Below are 18,038 nucleotides of genomic sequence, written 5' to 3' on the forward strand. Positions count from 1 at the left end.
AAAACAAACAAAAAGATGTTTTTTAAACCAGAGCCAACTTAATCCAGCTTAAAATGTGTCCACGGTACATAAATCATCCTCCAGGTAACACCTAACAATCAAATAAAAATATATTTCCAGGGTGGCTGCTCAAAAGCTATGTGAGGCATGTCATCTGAATCTTTATGTTCACTTGAGGAATGAATCCACTGAGGTATGTGGTTTCAACTTTCACCTTATCTTAAAGGACAATGATTTGCTCTGGAAGAATCATGAAAGCATAGCAAGGAAAAAAGAGAACATTTCCTGAGGTCTTTTTCAGGTACTTGCTCTAGAACCAAATTTGGCTGCTGCTCTACACACTCCACTGAAATGAACTGTTCAATGAGCACAGGAGATGCCACCGCAGAGCAGGCTGTGCCCCTGCAAGTTTGAAGGACAGTCAGTCACACTGCTAGGGGGAGAGCTAAAGCCAGAAAGCTGGAGGGTGAAACTGGGACAAAGTCCCATTTGGAATTTCATCTTGTGACCCAAGAACGGTCCCTTTTGTCCTGCGCTGAGAACAGCGGCGGGAGCCACATCAGATGGCAGAACCTCTTCCCTACCTCCCTTTTCTCCTTCCTCATGAGTTCAGAAGTGAGCCCAGCACTGAATTTCTGGAAAGAGGGGAGGGGATATCGAATCAGGAAACAGGAGAGAAAACAGGAAAGAAAACAAAACATGTCTACAAAAATTTTAAACCTACAATTTAAACTGTTAATGCTGGTTACCCTGGGCCTTGCATTAAAGTGGAGTGTGGGGTGGAACCTGGAAAGAGCCATGTCTGAAAAAGCAGGATATTTCTTCAATAAAGGAGCCACAGCAACACTTCTGTGGTCGAAACCTAATTTCTCAATGAAATACTCACTATAAGTAACCATTCTGGATTAAAACAAAATAGTGTAGAAAGAGAACCCAGAGCTAGAAAAAAGGCATGTGAACCCATGCTGGGGAAGCTGAGCAGGAGGTAAACAGTAGAAGAGAGGAAAGAGATCAAGAAATGAATATCATATTCTGATGCTACAAACTCTTCATTCAGCTTGTCTTCCATCCCCAGGAGAATGTCAACATAGCCATAAAAGTGATCCCAGCACTTTGGGAGGCCTGTAACCCCAGCACTTTGGGAGGCCAAGGCGGGTGGATCACCTGAGATTGGGAATTTGAGACCAGCCTGGCCATCATAGTGAAACCCTGTCTACTAAAAACACAAAAATCAGCTAGGCATGGTGACGTGTACCTGTAATCCCAGCTACTTGGGAGACTGAGGCGGAGAATTGCTTGAACCTGGGAGGCAGAGGTTGCAGTGAGCCGAGATCGTGCCACTGCACTCCAGCCTGGGTGACAGAGCAAGACTTTGTCTCAAAACAACAACAACAAAAAAGGAATAGAAAAGAAATGACAAAAGAATTAGCACACTGAAAAGTGTCTAGCATGTGGTAGGTGCTCAGTGGTTGAATAACTACTGAGTCAATAAATGAATGAAGAGAAATGATAACAGGAGATAGAGTGCAATTTTATGAATGAAATCCTTTATGGGAACATATATTTATCACAAGTTCCTGAGAGTTGAACTTGAACTTGAACTACTACTTCCTTGATGAAATAAACCTCAAATTAATTGCTGTGCACCCTCCAAATCCTTTGTTTCTCTGTCCTGTGATTTTGTTTTCATTACCAAGAGAAGAAAAATTTATGGAAGATGCCGAAAAAATACTCCTGATTGGTTGATTTTGCTGTTAAGTGTAAAAGTTTAAAAGTCAAAGCTAATTTCAAGCTTCCTAAGTCCTCGTCTCCTCCATGCTCTTGTCTAAGGGATGGTTTGGCTCTAAGCCTCTCTCTTTAACGGAACACAAACCCCAGATGACACCAATGCATTCTCACAATAATACTTAGAAGCGGTAGGTTGATCCAACTTGAGGAATTACCTGAATTATAGGGTAAATCAGGATATTTGGGGAATATACACCTATGACACTATTCACCTGGAGGACCCTTAAACATGTTGAATCTCCTACTTGTGTATCACCTATTTGTGTTGCACAGTTTGCAAATCACATCTTCCACAACAGAATGAGTTAAGAAGAATCTCTCCAGAGAGAAAGCACATCTTACTCTCACTTACCAAACAACAAGCCTTATAACAGAGAGACATCATAGCATGGTGGCTAAGAGAAAGAACTCTGGAACAAACTGCCTATTCAGGTCCCAGCTTCACCACAATTAACTGTGTGGCCTTGAACAAGTTAATATGGGCATCACATGCAATATGGAGTTAACAGCACTGACATCATTGACACAGACAATTATTATCTCATTAAATACGATAATTCATGAATATGGCACATAGCACATGCTCTACAAATGTTAGCTATCATAAGAATGAGTTTGATTTCCTAGTAACTACTTACTGACAAAATCCAACCTTCATTTTTCTGACTGGTTGGTACCCTTATAATTTCATCAATTAAAAGAAAGTAACCAAGGGCCAAGGGTCAGTGATGCAGCAATAAGAAAAAAAAGGGCCAGCAACTCTTGGGATTCTTCTAGCTGGAACAGTATTTAGGGAGAGGAACAGTCTTTTGTAATCACTCTGCTCAACAGTCAGTGCAGGTCCACCCACCAGGGTCCCTAAAGAGTCACTGTAAGCTCACTCCATTCTTCTAGAGAATGCTCATTGACTTGGCAAACAGTAGTATGTTCAGAATTGCTATGTTCCATAAAAAGAGTTTAATATCTTCAGATCAGCTCCAGAAATTATTTGTAAGTCATTTGTGTAGAACAAAAATGACATTGATAAGGTTTGGCTGTATCCTCACCTAAATCTCATCTTGAATTGTAGTTTCCATAATCCCCATGGGTCATGGGAGGGACCAGGCGGAGATAATTGAATCATGTGGATGGTTCCCCTATCCTGTTCTTGTGATAATGAGTTAGTTCTCACGAGATCTGATGGTTTTATAAGGGGCTTCTCTCTTTGCTGGGCACTTATTCTTCCTGCCACCATGTGAAGAAGGACCTGTTTGCCACCATGATTGTAAGTTTCCTGAGGCCTCTCCAGCCCTGTGGAACTGTGAGTTGATTAAACCTCTTTCCTTTATAAATTAACCAGTCTTGGGTATGTCTTTATTAGCAGCACGAGAACAGACTAATATAATATTACAAAGAATACAGGTTTTTGGAATCAGAAGACCCACATTCAAGATTCTGCTTTCCCACTTACTAACTCTGTTACTTCAGGCAAGTTGCTGACCCTAAGCTCTGAGATGGAAACAATAGTAACACCTGGCCTACACACTGATGGCAGGAGCCATAGGACTCCTGGATAAAACAGACAAAAAGGTCTCATCAAATTTTTTAGTGGAAAAAGTGGGAAACCATAAAGCCATAAACAATTTTAGCTATCATTATTATCATGTGGCTATTAACTTCCCAAATTCCCATGGTGCAGAGTGAGAAAATAAAAAATAAATTAACAAAATCTATAAAGACTTCCCTCTTGCTCCTAGCTACATCCCTTAGATTTAGTCCTGCCCCTATATAGGCAAAATAACTGCATGTAACTGGTTTCACCTGTGTGTGTACACTGACTGCTAGGGACACAGCAAGGGGTCCAGAAAGGGGGAACAGAAAGGGCCATTTAGGGAATGGCCACCAAACAAAAAGGCAGATCTCTGGTAGACTAGGAGTCTCTGAACTCCCTGGTTGGTTTGGGCTTAAAATACTTTTCATAAAAACACAAAAAATGCCACACAATTTCAGACCTATGGTATTTTTAGCCCATATTCTATTTCTGATTTTGATGTCAAAAGACACTGGAAGGATGTTCTGATAACTATCCTCAAGGTTGAAGTATCCCTATATCAAGTTAACCTCCCTCTAGAAGTCTATTGTAGAATCAAGAAACATTTCCAGAACCTCTCATATTTCCAGCTGACAGGGTGAGACATCCCACTGGCAATTGCCCAACTGCATTCTTCTCTGGTTTGGATAATTAAGTAGATACCAAGCAGGAAGGTGGGCATGCTAGAATCAAGGTGGTCAGTCAGACTTGGTCCAGAGGTCCCAGTGGGTGAGGTCTACTAATTCAATGCATATCTTTTTTCTTTTCGTTTTTTTTTTTTTTTTTTTTTTTTTTTTTTTTTTTACCTTCTCTTTGGCCCTGAGTTGGTCAAACATCTCCTGAATCTCATGTTTCCAGTCATCCTGCAGGCAGTGGAAGGAGTCCTTGGGCATTTCAAAGAAACCAGACTCCTCTATGGTGGTTAGCTGGTCCAGGATATTCGTGAAAGATGGTCGTGAGTGGGGATCAGGATTCCAGCAGTCTGAATAGAACATGTGAATACTCAGACAGCATGAATGGTCAGAGGCAAACATATAAGACTCAGGCTATTACATGGCCTCACTTCCCAGAAAACTACCTCTTACTTCTTCCAGAAACAGAGATTAGAATTTAGGTAACCTCAAATAAGGCTCAGGAAGTGAAGCAACCTACCCAACATTACAACCATAATGAGTGAAAACGGAAATGAAACGCAGCAGTTCTGTACTCATTCCATTCTGGCTGCTAATTAAGGGTAAGAAAAGTGAGCCCAAAGAGTTTTCTTATGCAAAGCACCACCACAACACAACTTACCATGTTACTACCTGATTCAAGAATAGACAAATGGGGAATGATGCCCTGGGCTTCAGTTTCCCATAAATAAATGAATTAGCCTTCCCCCACCCACAATAGGATGATGAGGAGGCGAGGATGAAAAGCATTCTAGTGAGAGTCAGGGAAAGTGAATTCTATCTAATCCCAGCTCAGCCACTCCCTAATGGGGCGGCCACCTATCTACTCAACTTCGCTTAGCTTTAGATTCCTTAGTTACAAAATTATGGGGTTTGACTAGATGACTTTTAGAGTTCTTTCTCTGAAGGTATTCTTCACATCTCTTAAGGTATTCAGAGGTCCTGACATAAAAGTTACTGTACTTTCTGATTTTGCATTACATAATAATATGCTAAATACTGGATAGCAGGCTTTTGTTACTAATTTCACTTCTACAGTCCCTGGAGATGTGACCTCCTTGCAGCAGGGTGTGGACGTCATCTTGAAGAAGCCTTTCCAGTCGCCCATAGGATTCCTCCTTAGGTGACTGAAACTTTATCTCCTCTTTCAGTAACTGATCTCATAGAATTGGCCAAACTCTACCCAGTGCTTATAAGAGGCAAAGTGTCTCCAGTTTGGTTCAGGCCAGGGTTTACTTACCTTCCATGAGTTTGGCAAAAGGCTCTGGGCATGTAGAAGGAATAGGAAGGGCGAGTTTGTTCATGGCCACTCCATAAGCGACTGCTAAGCCATCAATGCCTCGAAAGGGCACCTCACCAGTCAGCAACTCCCAAAGTAGCACCCCGTAGCTAAGGAGAGGAAGAAGACAGAAGCCATGTAATAAACTTCAGGTACAACTTCACTGCAATAGCTCATGAGTCTTTTCTGAGCATCCCACATTCTCCCCAACACATAGTGAGACTAATGAAACAGAAATACTAATGTGATATAAAAGGGAAACCATAAAGCCTACTAGCTAAAAGCAAAATCTCCGCAGTCAAGTATACTTGCTTGGTTTTCAAGTTTTCTTCCATAATTCCTTAGCTATATGACCTTGGGCAAGGCACTACACCTCTTTAAGCCTCTAATTCCTCATCTGTAAAGCACAAATAACACTATCAGTCTGGCAAGGCTATTGTTGAATTAAATGAGCTACTATAGTGTTTAAATAAGTGCCCAATGGCCATAGCTCTTTCGTTATCATTATTGTTTTGTTTTGTTTTTAAGATGGAGTTTCGCTCTGTCGCTGAGGCTGGAGTGCAGTGGTGCAATCTCGGCTCACTGCAACCTCCATTTCCTGGGTTCAAGAGATTCTCCTGCCTCCACCTCCTGAGTAGCTGGGATTACAGGCGTGCGCCACCATGCCTGGCTAATTTTTGTATTTTTTGTAGATTCAGGGTTTTACCACATTGGCCAGGCTGGTCTCTGAAACTCCTGACCTCCTGTGATCCTCCCGCCTCAGCCTCTCAAAGTGCTGAGATTATAGGCATGAGCCACCGCATCTGGCCTGTTATCATTATTATTAAAGAAATAAACTGGGAGAAGAGGCAGCCTCCCAAGTATAATTTTTTTTTCTGTTTTAAGAAAACTTCAGCTTTTGTCACAGATACATTTTTTTCCCCAAAGTGCTAGGATTAACAGATTTTTTTTTTTAGCTTTACAAAAAAGCAGAGCGCTAACCACTCAAAGCAGATTTTGTTCCTATAAAAGATTTCTTTAAATGCCCACTAGGTTGAATAGATTTCTGTCCCCAGATCAGTGTGAGTGGGTTCTTAATGGAGATCTTTGTCTAATTCAAAGAGAAAAGTTTCACAAGGGTAGACCACATCGGTAGAACAGAGCAGCGCATCAGCTGCGAGAACTTCAGTGTGCCCTCCCTATCTTTCAACTCCACATAAAGAACTTCTTTTCTCATGTCCGATGAGTCAGTGAATGTGGAGTACAAAGCTTAATAGAAGAATTATTCTGTGAATTCACGATCAGAACCAGACACAATCACACAGCACTCAGTCCTTCCAGGAATAAGTCAGGACGAGAAACCACAAGGCTATGAATAGTTAGAAGAATGGCTCTCCTTATGTTTTCAACACCAAACTCAACAATAAATCTTGCAACCAGTAACAAAGGTCATATTCATTTAAACAATAATAACAGGACAGGCGTGGTTGCTCACGTCTGTAATCTCAGACTGTCAATTCAGCCTTTGGGAGGCCAAAGCAGGCAGATCACTTGAGGTCAGGAGTTCAAGACCAGCCTGGCCAACATGGCGGAACTCCATCTCCACTAAAAATACAAAAGTTAGCCAGGTGTGGTGGTGGTGCACGCCTGTAATCCCAGCTACTTGGGAGGCTGAGGTAGGATGGTCACTTGAATCTAGGAGGCGAACGTTGCAGTAAGCCAAGATCACACCACTGCACTCTAGCCTGGGTGACAGAGTGAGACTCTGTTTCAAAATAATCAATAATAATAATAATAATAAATCCAGTAGCTATTTATCACGAAACTTTATATGTGAAGACCGCGAAGACACTTTACAAACATCACTGTGAATCTCTACAATTCTGATAGGTATTATCAACATTTTGCACATAAGGAAAGCAAGTTTTAGACATGTTTAGGAGCGTTTTACCAAGGGCATACACAGAGTAAGTACATCATGGTGGGTCCAGACCAATTGTCAATTTCTTCCCCCTAGAATACCTTCTACCATTTCTCTGCTTGGTAAACTCTAATCATCTTTCAAGATCCAACTCAAATGTCCCACCATTTATTCATTCATCAGATGATGGCTTTACCCCAGTGAGGACTTCAAATACTATCATTTTCTTTATGCATCTTACCAGGAAAAACCAAAACGCCTGGTAGCCAGTTGGTCTTGACTTGTCTAGACAGGAGATGGATTTTAGTTTGGAGGCTTATGGGAATAGCGTTGGACACTTTACGATGTCTTCCCGACATCCCCAGATGTTACTCAGTCTGTTTGGGCTGCCATGCATTGTAGTTGTTTGTCTGCTAGCCTATGGGCTCCTAAAGACCAGGGAAAATTGTTTTTAATCTTTGCATTCTCAGGACCTAGCCCAAACTCTGGTACACAGGAAGCACTCATAGATGTGTGAGTGAGTGGGTGTGTGGGTATGGGAGTGAGCGCATGGTCAGACAGTCCTGCAGGCTGCCCTGGGTCCTCTAGAGGAAAACCCAAACATCATTAAGAATTGCACTATTACACTTCCTGACAAACCTTTCATGTGACTTATCCAGGTAGTGGTCATGCTGGGGAGCTTCTACCAGGTGACCTCCAGGAACTCTCAGCACTGCCAACCAGATTCCTAGGTCAAAGCCACTGTTATCCTCCATTGCTTGCTCTTGGAATTAATGCCCACTTCCATCCTGGAGAATAAAAACCAAAGGTACCACAGAACCCCTTTCTCCCAACCAGGCAAAGACAGTGGTATCTGGGCCCTAACTACCTGGAAAGATCACAGAGTGTTTCATGTTCTGTTTGTGTCCCTGCATCCCTTCTGTGACAGTTTTCACACTGAGCTCTAAGTGTCCTGTGAAGGTGTCTCAGACCTTCTGGAAGCAAGTGGGGGGGGGGGGGGAAGTCGGGGGGGTTAATGGGACTGGGACTGGCCCCGTTAGCTCCAGCCAGGGAAGCTCTGGGCTTGTTTCTTTGTTTGTCTGCATTCTATCCCACTTCAGAGGTTCTACAGCTAAAAGGAATGTTAGAACTACTGCCCAAGTAGGCAGAATGCTACCAGAGAAAGATTTACTCAGGTCAAATGCCTGTTTTATCACTTAACAGCTATGTGCCATTAGAAGCAAGGTCGCCTCTCCAAACCTAATTTCCTCATCCCTATAACAAAGACAGCAATACCGACCCTACAGAAGAGTTACAAGGAATCACTAACAATAGCAACTAACCCTCATCCAGAAATTACCATCTATGGCTAGTAGACCTGTGGTTTCTCCAAAAGGGCCTGAAATGAGAATGTGTCTGAGGAGGCTTATGTAGAGCTACAGTGTTGGTGAGAGCTTTGCTGAGGGACACTGGCATTCAGAGAAGAAGCCTTTCTGCAGCTGACTACACTAGTTTTCCTCTGCCAATGTCCCTCTTTATTTTTACAATGGAAGGTGGGTGATATAAATGAAGACTTGGTATTCTGTTGGCAGGAAAAAAGACTGGAGAAATTCAAGAGAAATACAAGTTTACATGGATCTGAGCTCCAGGGAGAGGTGGGCAGTAGAAGTGGATGTGATTTACCTCAGGTTTAGCCAACTTAGTTGCCTTCCCAAGGTTAAAAGGTCAAGAAGTCCTTTGAAGACCATTTGCAAGCAGCCTTGAAGAACTCATTCAGCTAAGTCACTGCCTCCGAGTGCCTCCCTGCAACACAGACCCACCAGCTCCCACAGTGCTGCCAGTAATTTCCTAAAAGTCCTCACTGCCTAACTCAACCCTCAGAAAATTTACTCTTAGTCAATAATTAATCACCTCCCGAGGCTTGGTAATCCCTTCAACCATTTCCTAGGATCAGAGGTGGAGGAGGGGTGTTTGATGTTTTTTCAAAGTGAGGAAAAGTGGACAGCCACCTTTCTTGACAAAAGGCACAGTAACTCCATGCCTGTGCTGGGCCAGAGCTCTATTTTGTAGTAACCTGCACCATCTCGCCACTGTCAGGTCAGGGTCCATGCTCTGAAAGGAAGTGACCAGTCTCCCTTGAATGAGGTGGGCTGGGGAATGTCTTGCACGTGGTAATTATCTGTGATTCCACATTCTAGGAACCATACTGACTATTAAATAATCTTTGACAAAGATAATTGTACTAATATATGTGAAAGCACTTTGTAAATTGAAAGTAGCATATAACTCTTCTTCTTAACTGAACCCTCATTCAAAACGATGATATATTAACATATATGTAATATATACATTGATAAACTTATTGACATAACAACATATTTATTAATGTGATTATATGTTCATGCTATATTACATTCAAAAAGCAACTTACAAAACAGAAAGATCCCACTAGGGATAGGCCCAAGAGCACATGAATAGGAGTAAACACACCCAAACATCAATACACATTATCTCTATAAGTGGGTTCACGGTGATTTTCTTTTCCTGTCTTTTCTTATTTATCCATATTTTCAAATTTTTTCTATAGAAAACGTTTTACTATTGTAATTTTGAGACAGAGTCTCGCTCTGTCGCCCAGGCTGGAGTGCAGTGGCGCCTTCTCGGCTCACTGCAAGCTCCACCTTCCGGTTCACGCCATTCTCCTGCCTCAGTCTCCTGAGTAGCTGGGACTACAGGCACCCACCACCACGCCCGGCTAATTTTCTGTATTTTTAGTACAGACCGGGTTTCACCACATTAGCCAGGATGGTCTCGATCTCCTGACCTCGTGATCTGCCCGCCTCAGCTTCCCAAAGTGCTGGGATTACAGGCATGACCCACCATGCCTGGCCACTATTGTAATTTTTAAAATTTAAAATGATTAAGAAAATGCCTCCACCTCATCCCACATCCAACAGGCAAGAAGGCCTTGTGGGACGACGCCCTCTGACTGTAACCACTGCTCTACCCACATAGCGCAAAGAAAGGCAACAATTTCAGCAATAGCTTTCTTGAGGCAGTTCCCAATCCAAGCAGACTGGGGAACTTACACAGTTAAGGATCCAGCCCTTTATCATCTCACCCTCCATCACAACATTTTCAGGAGAACTTTAGAAGCACACTCAAAGAGCAGAAAGACAAAGCAGTTGGCCCTGGGCACCTGGAATAGCAGAGGCACAGAGGCCCCCAGCTTTGGATGAGTTCCAGGAGGAGCGAGGTGTGGGGCACTCAGACTCAGGGGCACTCAGACTCAGCCAGTACCTGGCACAGGGCAAGCATTCCACAAACACTTCTTGAATGAGTCAGTGAGTTACAAGTCAGTTTGGGAAACAGCTTTGTACTAAGTTCCTAGGTATGCCCTGGCCTTCTCTGGGACACCCTGCTGGGCCCTAGGCACAGTGGGCTGATCATTCAGAAGAGGCTGCCTTAAGTGCAGGAACAAGACTGTACAGATGGTGGCGTAACTACCAGCACAGATTGTCACTACACACATATCTAGTTCTAATCATAGCTTTATGTCTGCCACCTGGGTGAACTTAGGCATGTGACTTCAATTGTCTGAGTCCAGTTACCTCATCTATAAAACGGAAATAATGATCCCTACTTTGGGGGATTCTTGTGAATACTATAAAAGATGTATAACATTTACCACAGAGCCTAGCCCTTAAGCATTTGTAGGTGGTAACAACTGTCACCAGTGTACAAGCATTGCTGTATGTATAGCAGTGGGCACACATTTTCCTCTGCTAAAGGTGAGAGACCATTTGGAGCTACTTAGATGGGTAGGCTTGAGGAAGGAGGAATGAAAGGCCCATTTAATGGGTTATAAATTGTGCCTTGAAGGAAATCCTGCAGCATAGAAGCTAAGACAGCTGAAATGGAGCAGGGTGAATTATGTTTTCAAAACACAATCATCAACCAAACCGGGTCAGGAGGTCTAAGTCCTGGGAACAAGTCTAGACTAGAGCAACTAGAGACCTGCTGGCAGACCATGTGACAATATCCAGGACACACCATCCAAAGTACTTCTGATTTGAGGTTTACCTCCAAGCAATTTCCTCTAGAGATTAGAATAATTTCATCAGATTCCTCTCACCAGAGGCTCTTCCTTCAAGCCTGCTTTTAGGATCATGGTTATAGGACAAGACCTAGAGGTTAGTCTTAGAACAAGAATACTTAGGGTAAAAGTTGAAAGGTCCTGCCCTTGTTCTTTCGGTGGAGAAAAAAGTTCTGCAATAGCCTTGTCCTTCCCTGTCTACCATTTCTGTCATCCTGAGAAGACTCTACATGAGGCATTTGTGCTTTCCCTTCCCACTGGGAAGGTGCTTGGATATATGACACAACTCTGTCCAAATCATCACCAGCAGAAACCTCTGGAGTGTGCGACAATAAAACCTGAGCAATTTCAGGGTTAGGCTGGGAAAAGAAACATAGTGGGAATATTGGAGGTAGAAAACAATCATGCTACTGAGAAGTCACGGTTTTCCATTAAAAAAGGCAAGAGAAAGCTGAGTGTGAAAAGCGGCTGCTTGTCCCCTCAAATCCATCCTTCCTGTCTTCCATAGTGGGGCACACAGTTGTCTAGCTAGAACATATATTTTTCTGCCTCCCTTGGAGCCAGGTGTGCCAACATAACCAAGTGTAGGCAATGGGATGTGCAGAGATGTGTTCAACTTCTGGATGGTCTCCAAATTAAAGATAAACTGTGCTTGCCATGAGTAAGTTCTCCTTCCCCTTTTATGAAAACTGTAATACACATGTAACAGTCACCCAATTTAACCATTCGGTCAAGCTCAATGCACTGAGGGAATCTAAAAGAACCTAGGTTCCTAAAAGATCTCATGGGGCACAGTTGCCCTGCTAGTGTGGGCTATCTAGACTAGTTTTTGAAAGAGAATATGCTTCTATCCTATTTAAGCCTCCATATCTGCAGGCCTCTTTGTAACAGCAGCTTAGCTTAATTAATGTATTAATTTATCTCATTAGCATACGGTCAAGCAATGAAAGTGTTAAACTGAAACATGAAATTGCTGATTTTATATATCAAAAACAGTTGAATATCAGCATACAACTCAACTTAATGAGATCAGGTCAGATATTTTAAGGAAAGTTAAACTCATTTCTTCTCATTAGCTACTTCACCCTGTAATTAATGCACGGTAAAATAAGGTTCAATATACAGATACTACAAAATATCACTGAAAGAAGTTAAAGGAGGTCTAAATAAATGGAAAGATATCCCATGATCATGAATTGTATGACTTATTAAGATGTCAATAGGGCCAGGCACAGTAGCTCACCCCTCTAATCCCAGCACTTTGGGAGACCAAGGCAGGTGAACAGCTTGAGCTGAGGAGTTCAAGACTAGCCTGGGCAACATGGCGAAACCCTGTCTCTACAAATAAAAATAAAAATAAAAGGGGGGAGCATGCCTGTAGCTCCAGCTACTTAGGAAGCTGAGGCAGGAGGATCACCTGAGCCCAGGAGGTCAAGGCTATGGTGAGCCATGATTACACCACTGCGCTCCAGCTCAAGCAATAGAGACCCTGTCTCGGGGGCGGAGGGGGGAAGATGTCAATAGTCCACAAAGCTACAGATTTGATGCAATTCGTATCAAAATCCCAGCTATCTATTTTATAGAAATTAACAAAATTATCCTAAGATTCATTAAATGCAAAGGACTCAGAATGGCCAAAACAATCTTCAAAAAGAAGAACAAAATTGGAATCACATTTCCTAATTTCAAAACTGACCACAAAGTCATACTAATTAAGAAAGGGTGGTATTGGCATAAGGACAGACACAGATTAATGGAGTAGAACCGAGAATCTAGAAATAAACCTTTATATTTCTGGTAAATTGATAAAAGTGACCAAATAATTTGATGGGAAAAAAATAGTCTTTCCAATAAATGGGGCCTGGATAACTGAATAGCCACATGAAAAATAATAAAGTTGGACCCCTACCTCACACCACATACAAAAATTAAGTCAAAATGGATCAGAGACATAAAAGTAAGAGCTAAGATTATAAAACTCTTAGAAAAAAATACAGGTGTGTAAGTCTTCATGACTTTGAACTAGGCAATGTTTTTTAGATATGACATCAAAAGCACAATCCACAGATGACAAAATAAACTAGACATTATCAAAATTAAAAACACTGTTGCAAAGAACAGCCTTAAGAAAGTGGAAAAACAATCTACAGAATGGAAAAAAAATTTGCTAATCATATATCTGACAATAGAAAGGACTCTTTTAGCTCAACAATAAAAAAACAAATACTCTAATTTTTTAATGGGCAAAGGATTTGAACAGATATTTCTTCAGGTTCAGAGATATAATTGGCCAATAAGTACATGAAAAGATACTCAACATCACAAGTCATTTAGTGAAATGCAAATCAAAATTATGATAAAATACTATTTCATATCCACAAGGATGGACATAACTTTTTTTTTAAAAAAGACAATAACAAGTATTGAAAAGATGTGGTGAAATTGTAACATTATTCATACATTGCTAAAGGGAATATAACAAAATGGTATAGCTATGATGAAAAAGTTTGGTGGTTCCTCAAAAAGTTAAACATAGAACTGCTATATGATTCAGCAATTTCACTCCTAGGAATAGACCCAAGAAAACTGACGTTTATACAAAAAACTTATGTTTAGACAAAAGCTTGTGTTGTACACAAGTGTCCATAGCAGCATTATTCATAACAGCCAAAAAGCAAAAACAACCCAAATGCCCATCAACTGATGAATGGATAAACAAATGTGGTCTATCCATACAATGGAATATTATTACGCCTTAAAAAGGAATGAAATTCTGATATAAGTTACAACATGGATGAATATATATATATTTTTTTGAGATGGAGTTTCGCTCTTGTTTCCCAGGCTGGAGTGCAGTGGCATGATCCCAGCTCACTGCAACTCCTGCCCCCCGGGGTTCAAGACTGCCTCAGCCTCCTGAGTAGCTGGGATTATAGGCACACGCCACCACACGTGGCTAATTTTGTATTACAACACGGATGAACACTGAAAACATGCTAAATGAAAGAAGCCTAGTCACAAAAGACCACATATGGTATGATTCCATTTATGTGAAATATCCAGAATAGGCAAATTCATAAAGACAGAAAGTAAATTAGTGTTTGCTAGGGAGTAGAAGGAGGAAGGATTAGGGAAGGACTGATAATAGATATGGGGCTTCTTTTTTGGGTGGTAAAAATGTTCTGGAAATTGGCCGGGCATGGAAATTGCTCGCCTATAATCCCAGCACCTTAAGAGGCCAAGACAGATGGACTGCTTGAGATCAGGAGTTAAAGACCAGCCTGGTCAACATGGCGAAATCTCATCTCTACTAAAAATATAAAAATTAGCTGGATGTGGTGGTGCATGCCTATAATCCCAGCTACCTGGGAGACTGAGGCAGGAGAATCGCTTGAACCCAGAAGGCAGAGGTGGCAGTGGGCCAAGATCATGCCACTGTACTCCAGCCTGGGCAACAGAGTGAGACTCCATCTCAAAAAAAAAAAAAAAAAAGTTCTGGAAATAGATAGTGGTTGTAATGGGCTGAATGGTGGCCCTGAAAAGGTATGTCCATGTCCTAATACCCAGAATCCTTATTTGAATCATTATCTCCACTAGAGTCTCTGGAGGGTGTGGCCCTGCCCACATCGCTTTCAGGCTTCTGGCCTCCAGAACTACAAAAGCATGCACTTCTGTTGCTTTAAGCCACTAGGAATAGTAATTTGCTACAGCAGCCCCAGGAAACTAATAACAATGGTGACCCATAAACACCTTTTAAATATACTAAAAACCATTGACTTACATGCTTATTTACTTCTTGAGACAGGGTCTCACTCTCTCACCCAGGCTGAAGTGCAGTGGTGCAATTACGGCTCACTGTAGCCTCAACCTCTCAGCCTTAAGTAATCCTTCCATCTCAGCCTCCCACGTAGCTGGGACTAGAGGTGCATGCCACCACACCTGGATAATTTTTCAATTTTTTTATAGAGATGAGGGTCTCACTATGCTGCTCCGGCTGGTCCCAAACTCCTGGGCTCAAGAAATCGTTCCACCTTAGCCTCCCAAAGTCCTGGGATTACAGTTATTAGCCACTATCCAGCCAACTTCTATACTCTAAAGTATACAAAGGGTTAGCTTTATGGTATGTGAATAATAGCTCAATAAAACTATTATTTAAAATATACATGCACGCACACACACACACACACACACACACAGAAGCTCACTTTATAATACATCAGGATAATAACTCCATGGACTGATATATAACGATAAACTACAGTCCTTTCTTTTGTATACCAAGGCGATGCTACTGTCCCACAGCCATGATGACTGAGTAGTTGCTCATCTTTCCTCAGCTGGGAAAATTTTTAGATCTATTTCCTTGCAACCTTTTGGGCTCACATTAACTAGGAGGATGGCTGGTCATTTCTAGTCTGTGGCTCTGCAGTTCTGGGTACATACTTGGGACCCATTTTTTTTTTCCGATTTCTGGATTAATGTCAACAGATAGAGCCTTGACTAAAAGATTAACTAGATAACTGGAAAAGATAATTTTTAGGCCATCAAGAAAAAAGAGACTGCACAAAGAATATTCATTGGCTTAGGAGCTTAGCGTGAAGACATTGGGTTAATCTTCTCCCCAAGTTCAGCAGTAACAGCCATGAAAGCCTAGCACTGTTGCTAAGCAAGCCAGGCTGATCCTCGCGAAGCTCTCCAGGAGGGATTGAGTGTCCTTCCCATCTTACAGGGCAGAGATGGGAGTACATGTTGCCCCTGGAATCTACTGGCCTTTCCTAGGGAGCAATCACCAGCAAAAAGTGGCCTGCGTATAGCACTTGAGGGATTTTTTTGGTAGATGAAAGCATTAGAAACTGTCCCCTGGCAACATGTGAATTGGCATAGATGACTGTGTGGGGAGGTCACTTAGACCTATTTCGGGTGCCTGGGATCCTATGTAACCTCAATTCTCCAAGTCTTGAAATGTGTGTGCCACCAAGATGGACCTGGGAAATGCTGTCCCTGGCCCTCTGGACCTTACCTCCACACGTCACTGCCTTTGGAAAACATGGAGGCCCGGATGACTTCGGGTGCCATCCAAGCATACGTCCCTGCTGCACTCATCTTGGTGGTTCGGTGCCATTCCCGAGCCAGGCCAAAATCAGTGATCTTCAGAATCTTGTTGCTCAGGTCTCCATTCTCCACCTTCTGGAGGATCAATACTGGGCAAGGAAATGAATACAGAAGAAACCAGAGTCTGCATTAATCACAGGAAAACCACAGAACAGAACTCTTCTGCCATCCTCCTGGCCTCTCCTGTGGGCTCCAGCGTTTAGCTGCCATAGATTGATGGTCAGAGCCATCATTTCTTAAACACCTATAGTGCATTCATTTTTGTACCACCCATTTTATAGTCACTATCTCCAATCCTCACAACAACTTACAAGGTAGGTACTATTGCCATCTCAGTTTTACTGATGAAGAAACTAAGATACACACATCACAATTAAATAAATTCCTGGCTGGGCACGGTGGCTCGCGCATGTAATCCCAGCATTTGGGGAGGCCAAGACGGGTGGATCACCTGAGATTAGGAGGTTCGACACCTGCCTGGCCAACATGGTGAAACCTCGTCTCTAATAAAAATACAACAAATTAGCCGGGCATGGTGGTGCACGCCAGTGACTCTCAATAATCATGTCCTCAAATACTGGTATCTACCAAGCACCCATTGCTACTAATCATTAAAGCACCAAAGCTTGTGAAAGCCTTATTTTATTTTTTGTAGACCTTTTTTTTGAGCTGAAATCCACATAACATAAAATTAACCATTTCAAAGTGAACAATTTAGTGATATTGAGTACATTCACAATGTTGTACAACTACTACCTCTGTCTAGTTCCAAAACATTTTCGCCACTCCAAAAGGAAACCCTGTACCCATTAAGCAATTATTCCCCATTCTCCCTCCTCCCAAACCCAAGGAACCACCAATCTCCTTTGTCTTTATGGATTTACCTGTTCTGAACACTTCATGTAAATTCAATCATACAATATGTGACACACCTGCTTATTTCACTGAACATGTTTTCAAGTCCATCCACATTATAACTTGTATCAGCACTTCATTCCTCTTTATGGAAGAATAATATTCCACTGTAGGTACATACTACAGTTTCTCCTTTTGTCCACTGATAGACACATGGGTTGTTTCCACTTTCTGGCTGCTGTGACTAGTGTGTATGAACATGTATATACATATATTTGTATACTTGTCATTTGGGGCGTATATACCTAGGAGCATACTTGCTGGATCACATGGTAATTCATGTTTGTCTTTTTAAGGAACCACCAAATTGTTCTGCACAGCAGCTGGACCATTTTACGTTTCCACAAGCAGACTATGGGGGCTCCAAGTATTCTCCACATCCTCACGAATACTTGTTATTTTCCTTAATATTGGTATTCTTATTGCCAACCTAGTGCATGTGATATGGTAACTCACTGTGGTTTGGGTTTGCATTTCCCTGATGACTAATGATATTGAACATCTACCTTCTCATGAGCTTGTTGTCCATTTGCATATCTTCTCTGGAGAAATGTCCATTCAATCCTTTGCCTATTTTTAAAGTGGGTGGTTTGTCTTTTTATTATTCAGTTATAAGAGCTCTTCATATATTCTGATACTAGACCCTTATCAGATACATGACTTGCAAATATTTCTCCCATTCTATTGGCTGTCTTCTCACTTACTTGATACTTTTGATACACCAAAGT

General features: G+C 41.9%; 1 protein-coding gene across 2 annotated transcripts in view; it reads right to left on the reverse strand.

Annotated features, from left to right (window-relative positions):
- Positions 1-18,038, reverse strand: part of MAP3K9 (mitogen-activated protein kinase kinase kinase 9) — an 84,062-nt gene that overhangs the window by 17,012 nt on the left and 49,012 nt on the right. For both annotated transcript variants that reach the window (XM_025392017.1, XM_025392016.1), the window contains exons 3-5: positions 16,304-16,484; positions 5,270-5,418; positions 4,165-4,340 (exon numbers count right to left, since the gene is read on the reverse strand). In XM_025392017.1, the coding sequence (XP_025247802.1) occupies positions 4,165-4,340; positions 5,270-5,418; positions 16,304-16,484 (506 nt within the window). The remainder of the gene's footprint in view (positions 1-4,164; positions 4,341-5,269; positions 5,419-16,303; positions 16,485-18,038) is intronic.

Source organism: Theropithecus gelada, chromosome 7b (genome assembly GCF_003255815.1).
Source record: "Theropithecus gelada isolate Dixy chromosome 7b, Tgel_1.0, whole genome shotgun sequence".
In the NCBI taxonomy this organism is placed as follows: domain Eukaryota; kingdom Metazoa; phylum Chordata; class Mammalia; order Primates; family Cercopithecidae; genus Theropithecus; species Theropithecus gelada.